Source organism: Nanorana parkeri, unplaced genomic scaffold, assembly GCF_000935625.1.
Source record: "Nanorana parkeri isolate BGI_ZX_2015 unplaced genomic scaffold, ASM93562v1 scaffold178, whole genome shotgun sequence".
Lineage (NCBI taxonomy): Eukaryota > Metazoa > Chordata > Amphibia > Anura > Dicroglossidae > Nanorana > Nanorana parkeri.
In genome coordinates, this window is record NW_017306446.1 from 1,608,500 (window position 1) to 1,616,861 (window position 8,362).

General features: G+C 44.1%; 1 protein-coding gene across 1 annotated transcript in view; it reads right to left on the bottom strand.

Moving 5' to 3' along the window:
* The window catches only part of SPEG (SPEG complex locus), a 119,299-nt gene that overhangs the window by 101,533 nt on the left and 9,404 nt on the right, over positions 1-8,362 (bottom strand). Inside the window, exon 4 of the mRNA XM_018554913.1 lies at positions 238-413. Within this exon, the coding sequence (XP_018410415.1) occupies positions 238-413 (176 nt within the window). The remainder of the gene's footprint in view (positions 1-237; positions 414-8,362) is intronic.

Below are 8,362 nucleotides of genomic sequence, written 5' to 3' on the forward strand. Positions count from 1 at the left end.
GGGGGGGGGAGGTTCTGGGAGGCAGCGCGCGGCAAAAACGGGGTAAGTTTAAAGCGGGTTTTTCTTTTTTACTTTTTGCATATATCTACTGCTTGCTAGCCTCATATATATGCAAAAAACCGGAGGGTTTAGAAACCCTTTAATGTTTTTTTCATTGCAGTATTACTCTGCTACCCAAGGTTCATCAGCGTCATGCAGTACACTTACGAATCATCAGGTACACAAGGTCCCACTTACCTTAAATGATGGGGGGGCTTTGAAGGTCACCATTGGGGATTTGCCAGGCATCACGTGCTGGGGTGTTGCAGGCTCACTTAAATCTTCCTGGGGGCTCAGATACTCATCATCAGATGTAATGGGGCTCAGAACATCTTTAGGAGTTCCGCGGTGAGCAGGAGAATCGGTGGCAGGTGCTGCGGAGGAAAAGAAGAACAAGATTTTGAGATGCTTGTTTGGGATAATCTCTTCTAAATCCAATTTCAAAAAACCTTAAAAAACCCTTTTGATATTACATAGGCATCACACATGGTTCTGTTATGTTTTTAAAGTGGATCTCGACCCAGACAAACATGGTCTTCACGAAGTGTGAGACAAGTCAGATGCCATAGCACGTACAGTAGGCATTCTGCATTGTTTTTTTGCCTAGGCCCAGTTTGTCTTCTATTCAGTAACAATTTGCAGCTGCAAGGAAGCCACCACATTAGAATAGACGCAACTATCACTGGGCCTAGGCCCCGTCCCCTGATGACACCATCATTGTAATCCAGTATTCAGAAGCAGGATAAGGGAAAACTCCTGATAGGCAATTGTAAGGCTAGAGTAACGAAGTGTGCCTAGGCACTGTTAATAAACAAGGTGAAACCGTTTTCATCCAATCAACCAATTTTTCCCATATCCCTCTTATGTGATTGGGTATCCAAAGTTAAAACAGGTTCATCTTATGTACTATATTTCATTTTGCAAAGTGAACATACACTAAATGAATGAATGAACCATTTTTACACCAGGGATAGGCAACCTCGACACTCCAGCTGTGGTGGAACTACAAGTCTCAAAAGGCATTGCAAGACACCGACTGCCACAGACGTGACTCCCAAAGGCAGAGGAATGATACAATTTGTAGTTTCACAACAGCTGGAGTGCTAAGGTTGCCTAGCCCTACTGTAAAAATTAGTTTAGTGGATGAAAACGGCTCCCCGCTGTATTTTGGCATTTATACTAGTTGTGTTCAAAATACATGTCATACTTATTTTAAAATAAATACATAAATGCAATAAATGTTATTGCATCTACCTAAAATGCAGCTTTGAAATCCATATATGTGCACATGAATAAACAAAAACTAAAAAAACACAGAACGCGCTGACTTTGTGAAGTGCGTATTACAAATTCTTAAGACTAATTATTAAGAATATTAATACAATATACTCAGAAGCATAAAAATTTCAAACAGCATATAAAAAGCCATCACCGAACCATATGGAAAGGGAAATGTTCATTGGGCATGAAGAAAGTTCCCCAACAATTACCACCAGCATCAAACAGAGTACATATCAGCTGCCAATGTATATTTATATTAACAATGACAATCGCTACAAGACAAGTGAACAAGATTTAATGGATCTTACTGGGCATGCTATAATAAACATTTTGCTCATGTCTCACAGTCCCCGAAGCCCAATCCGGCCTGTGTGCAAAGCTATACCACAGTTCACATCAGCAAAAGCTAAGCTATTTATGGAATGCAGTTTGCACAGAGTCCCTGCTTTAATAAATAAACCCAATTATGTTGTAAATGAAAACACAAATAAGTGGCCTACGAACCCAACACCGGACCGGAGTCTACAGTAGCTATAAATAAAACTTTCAAAAGAAGGGATACTGCTTATAGACTACCATGGTCCATCAGGGATGGTAACGTATTACCTAAATGCTATATGATTGCAAAATATATTAATTCCAATGAAAAAGGAAATCAAGCCGTGTCCCCTACAGGACTGTTTCATTAAGCACATTTATATGAAAATACTATTCTATTAAATAGTGGGTCTTGATATGTGGTATACAATGGTATTTTAATATAAATGTGCTTAAAGTGACACTAAATTCGAGAATTAAATCTTAAAAATACATTCAATTCCCCTAACTATTAACAACAATGTATCTTATTTGTGTATCACTCGGCTGTAGCTCCTCCAATCATCTCTGAATTGGTGCTGACACTGTCCTTCCTTCTGGAGGGGGGCTACTTGTGTTCCCTGTGACGGACCCCCGTACTCAGGATGAGTATGTCCGCCGCTGTCTTCTTCCTTGCTGAGGAGATCTTGCAACCTGAAGATCCTTAGCTCCCAGTTTCCCCAGTCACTAGCCAAGGCTTGAGTGTAGGGTAAACAAAAACTCTCCTTTATTGAGCAACTGCACAAACTTTTATACAGCAAGTGATGAAATCAGAATATAATCCCATCACATCCACCCTCCCCTCCCAGACAATCGGTCTGCTCAACACCACAGGTGTCCACCTGCTAACAAACTCCAGACAACCATAGCAAGAGCCTGGCCAGAATGTCATTGTTCTGAGCTCCCTCAGAGAACAATGGGAGATAACGAGGGATGGTGCTGATAGTCTTTCCATAACCAGGTCACACAGCATAACGCACTCAAACATAACTCAACCCCAATACACATTTAACTTATGAACTCATCACCATGTCGTCACATAGCTCCCCCAAGTTAAAAGATGGCAGACCCGGCGAAACCCTCTACGGGTCCACTTGGGGATGTCCATGATGTTACAGTCACTCTTCCAGTTCCGTTTGCCGAGATAGTCCATTTTCCTTAGCATTGTGTTTCCAGAGCAGGGATTGTGAAATTGAATGGCTGTAGGGCCAGGTTCCACCGCACCAGCCGCCCATGGGCCCCGGACATCCGGTTCAATCCAACAAAGGGGGGTCTCCAAAATCTTAGGTCCATAGTCACTGGGGAGGAGGCCGGCCGCCAGCCCCCTCCAGGAGCCCAGGTCACGGTGGGTACTGTGACATTTCTTCCCCCCCAAAAGTAGACTTATTAGGTCCCAGTCCCCCAACTGGTCTGGACCTGCATTTGTCGGGCAGCATAAGTCCACATACGTCATCCAAAGGACGTCCTGCCTCTGCTGCTGGAGAGAGATGTTGTAAAGTTTAGTGTCACTTTAATAAAACCGTCTTGAAGAGGACGCGACTGGATTTCCTTTTTGGAACACCATGTTTTGTATTCAAACAGCATTTAAGTAAATCACATGATCATTCTTTGATGGACCATTGTAGTCTCTAAAGCTGGCCATACACATACTGTATAGATTATCTGCAGACTTTATATGGTCAGATGGAAAAAGTGCAACAGATTCCTCCGTCTACGCTAATCTGTGTGGATGGAGGAATCTCCTGCTGGGCCAAGCTTCAGTATCTTGCTAGTCGGCCCCGCTGGCTGTTAAAATACCTGAACAATCTGATTGGATGCAGTCAATGTTCAGGTATTTTGAGAGCCAGCGGGGCCGACTAGTAAGATACTGAAGCTTGGCCCAGTGGGAGATTCCACCATCCACACAGTTTAGCGTATATGGAGGAATCTGTTGCACTTTTTCCATCTGACCATATAAAATCTGCAGATAATTTATAGGTGTATGGCCTTTCAAAAGGATACAAAGAAGTATCCTTTTGAAAGTTGTATTATACCTACTGGAGACTCCGGTTTGGTGTCAGGTTTTTTAGGCCACCTATTTGTCTTTCTTTTACAGCATAACTGGACTTATAAAATAAAAGCTTGATTTCCTTTTTCATTTGGAGCAATTTGCTTTGTATTCATACAGCCTTTAGGTAATGCACATTACCATTTTTTGATGGACAGCTGTAGTCTCTATGGAGTGTCCCTCCTTTTGAAAGTTGTATTATACCTATTGGAGGCTCTGGTTTGATGTTGGCTTTGTAGGCCCCCTATCTGTGTTTCTTTTTACAGTATAACTACACATATTCAGTAAATAGCTTGATTTCTTTTTTGATTTGAAGCAATATGTTTTGTATTTATACAGCATTTAGGATATGCACCTTACCATTCTCTGACTGGACATTGTAGCCTATAAGCAGTATCCCTCCTTTTGAAAGTTGCATTATACCCACTGGAGGCTCTGGTTTGATGTTGGCTTTATATAACATTTAGATCAGGGGTGCCCATTAGGTCGATCGCGATCTACCAGTCGATCGCAAAGTGAACACTGGTAGCTCGAGATCGTCTTACTGACCTGAGCTCCCTCCCGTGGTGCTAGTGCGGCTGAATGTGTCAGATGCTGCAGACGGGAAGGGGCGGGGCACCTCTACCCATCTGCAGTGTCGGCCACATTCGGCCGTGGGAGGACAGGACAGCGCACATGAGAGGAGACCAGGGAAGCTGCTGCAGTGCAGGTAAGGAAAGACAGTCAGGAGAGAAGAGAGACAGCAGAGAGAGAGGGGGAAGAGATAGCAGAGAGAGAAGAGACAGCAGAGAGAGAGAGAAGGGACAGCAGAGAGAGAGAGAAGGGACAGCAGAGAGAGAAAGAAGAGACAGCAGAGAGAGAGAAGAGAAGAGACAGCAGAGAAACGAGACAGCAGAGAGAGAGAGAGAGAGAAGAGACAGCGGAGAGAAAAGACAACAGAGAGAGAGAGAGAAGAGACAGCGGAGAGAAAAGACAATAGAGAGAGAGGGAGAAGAGACAGCGGAGAGAAAAGACAACAGAGAGAGAGAGAAGAGACAGCGGAGAGTAGAGACAGCAGAGAGAGAGAGAGAAGAGACAGCAGAGAGTAGAGACAGCAGAGAGAGAGAGCAGAGAGAAGAGACAGCAGAGAGTAGAGACAGGAGAGAGAGAAGAGAGAGAAGAGACAGCAGAGAGAGCAGAGAGAAGAGACAGCAGAGAGTAGAGACAGGAGAGAGAGAAGAGACAACAGAGAGAGAGAGAAGAGACAGCAGAGAGTAGAGACAGCAGAGAGAGAGAAGAGAGCAGAGAGAAGAGACAGCAGAGAGAGAGAAGAGACAGCAGAGAGTAGAGACAGCAGAGAGAGAGGGAAGAGACAGCAGTGAGAGAGAGAGAAGAGACAGCAGAGAGAGGCAGCAGTCCCAGTAACAATTTTAATATGCTTCTTTTTTACATAAAGGTGTTTTTCCGTTGGTGGATCTCATTGAGCTCGTCCTTTGAATAGTAGATCTCCAGACGAAAAATTGTGGGCACCCCTGATTTAGACAATGCACATTACCATTCTTTGACTGACCATTGTAGTCTATAAGCAGTATCCCTCCTTTTGAAAGTTGTATTATACCCACTGGAGGCTCTGGTTTGATGTCGGCTTCATATAGTATTTAGGCGATGCATATTACCATTCTTTAATGGACTGTTGTAGTCTATAAGCAGTATCCTTCTGTTAAAGCTTCCATTATGCTGCACACTTTGAAATATCTAGCACTTTATTATACTAAATACCATCAGTACGTTCGTAACAAGTCCTGCAATCTGTACCACAATATGAAAGTTGAAAGACACAGTCACAAATTCATTAATGCCAAAAATGGCTCCAGGCCAGAGGTCCCCCTCTCCTCCTTCCCTCCCAACACGCAAAGAACTGGCACCCATCCCAACTGCCAAAAAAAGACACCGCAGCCTGTGCTAGCAGCACACAAGCCAGAGACAGAAGGCATACAATGACACAGACGGGCACATATTAACTTACCAGGTTCCAGCTATGAACACTCAGAACCATTGTTGACTAGAACATCAGGTGTAGATGTGGACAAGGGACAGAATCTTCACCGCAGTTGAGGCGCAGCAAAGCAAAGGGGCAAGGGACAGAGAAAGGGGGTAGAGTGAAAGTGGGGGGGCAAAGCAGGAGGAAGAGTGGAGCCTGAAAGAGGAAGAGTGCAGGGATGGGAGTAGAGAGAAAGAAGAAAGATGCACATAAAAAGGAAAAAGCACAGAGGGGAGAGAGGGAAGGGACAAGGGAGGGGAGACCGAACATGACGAGGTCACCTCCAGTACAATCTGTTGCTGTATTTAGAATCTCACCCTCCTCGCTCCCTCCCAAGTACAAACTCACCAGCACACACAGAGCGGGGAAGACACAGAACAGGACAGAGAGAGGTAGAGAAGACAGGACAGAGAGGGATGGCAACGAGGGAAAAGTGCGGCAGCAACGTCTCCGGAGAAGTGCACAGCCACCCAACTTCTTCCAGGCTCCTTCCCACTAAACCCCGCACCGCCTGTGCCCTTTAGCGCTTACAGCTGATCACAATAAATACTATTCACGGAGGCACAAGGTGCTCATGTTTCTTGTTGCGCTACCAAAGCAGCCAGTTATATATTGCCGTCCGACAATGACAGGCGACTTGTGCAATGACAAGCCTGAGAGTCGGATTCCCGGTGGGGGCAAAGGCTGAGCTAATAAGAATATCGTTATTATACAAGTCCAAAATAACTTGCATGCTAATTCACCGGCTTTGTGGGACATGAATGAAATGCGCTTGATAAGTATAGCAACTGTGATCCGTGTGTATACTGCAAAGTCATTGCTCTGTAGTGAATACAATGTGCGGAAATGTGACATCTATCTGTATCTAAATATACAATATAGTGCCAAAAGTATTGGGACACCCCTGCAAATCATTGGATTCCGGTGTTCCAATCACCTCCATGGCCACAGGTGTATAGAATCACGCACCTCGGCATGCAGACGCTTCTACAAACATTTGTGAAAGAATGGGTCGCTCTCAGGAGCTCAGTGACTACAAGCGTGGTACCGTGATAGGTTGTCACCTGTGCAATAAGTCCGTCCGTGACATTTCCTTGCTACTAAATATCCCACGGTCACCTGTTACTGGTATTATAACAAAGTGGAATCAACTGGGAACAACAGCAACTCAACCGCGAAGTGGTAGGCCACGTAAAATGACAGAGCGGGGTAGGTGCATTGCTGAAGCGCACAGTGCGCAGAAGTCGCCAATAGCCACAGACCTCCAAATTTCGTGTGGCTTTCAGATTGGCACAACAACAGTGCGTAGAGAGCTTCATGGAATGGGTTTCCATGGCCGAGCAGCTGCATCCAAGCCTTACATCACCAAATGCAATGCAAAGTGTCGGATGCCGTGGTGTAAAGCATGCCGCCACTGGACTCTAGAGAAGTGGAGACGAGCTCTATGGAGTGACGAATGTATATATTAGAAGTGTAAGGCTAGGTGCACACCTCAGCGACACCCGGGACGCGAGTCCCTGGGCTGTGCGATCGTGTGCCAGTGCATACAGCAGTTGCCGCCTGGCCCCAAGGATTTCAATAATATCCCTGGGTGTCTATGTCTTCAAAATCATCAATGGGGACCACAATATTCGGAACAAACTGTTCAATCCGAAAACGGTATTGAGACCTCGGGGACACAACAGGAGGTTAGAAGAGAGGGAGTTCAATTTTAGAATTCGTAGGGGTTTTTTTTTGGTGATATTGTGGAATTCCCTTCCATAGGTGGCGGTCTCTGCTGAAAGTGTCAATAAATTCAAGAAACCTCTAGATGAGTTTCTTCTTTCACTTAATTTACAGGGATATGGGAAGTGTTAGAGCCAGATAAATACAGACACACATTCACATACACCCATACAGACACATAGATTGAACTGGATGGACCCTTGTCTTTATACAACCTTACCTACTATGTTACTCCTTCACTATGTCTATGGAGGGAACCATGGTTGTTATCCAGTCTGCTCTCCGGATATGGACTACAAACATGTATTTCTCTCTTCCTCTTCATTACATGGAGGGGCAGAGGGACTTGTAGTTTACAGAAGATACCGTGGAAGTGGAGATATTACATTTTTGTTCCTGGGTTTAGTTATACTTTTCTCGACGTCTAACATAACACAAGACTCTTTGTTATCAAATTTGTTTCCTGGCAAAAAAAAAAACAAGCTGATATTGCTTACAAAAACATTTCCTACCTCGTGCCTTTGATCAGATACAAAATACCGACCTATCAATTGATACATTTTTCACTAATAATTTATCGGATTATTCATTTGTCTTTTCAGAAAACATCAGTATACCAAAAACCAGTCCAGCATATTACACATGGCCTCTGGGCTATCAAACAGCACTGTATCAAAATAAAACTAAAAACATGTAGAAGAGACAAAGTTATGAATATATGGATATTGATAAATATTGCACTAGTTAGTATTATTTGTAATATAATATCCACCCACTTACTCACATGGCAGCAGAGGCACTATAGGAAAATACCTACCGCATCAAACCCCTGATAATAAAAGTGACTTTCACAAGATGGCTGTCAGTTGACCGTATTAAAGCGGATTTCCCCC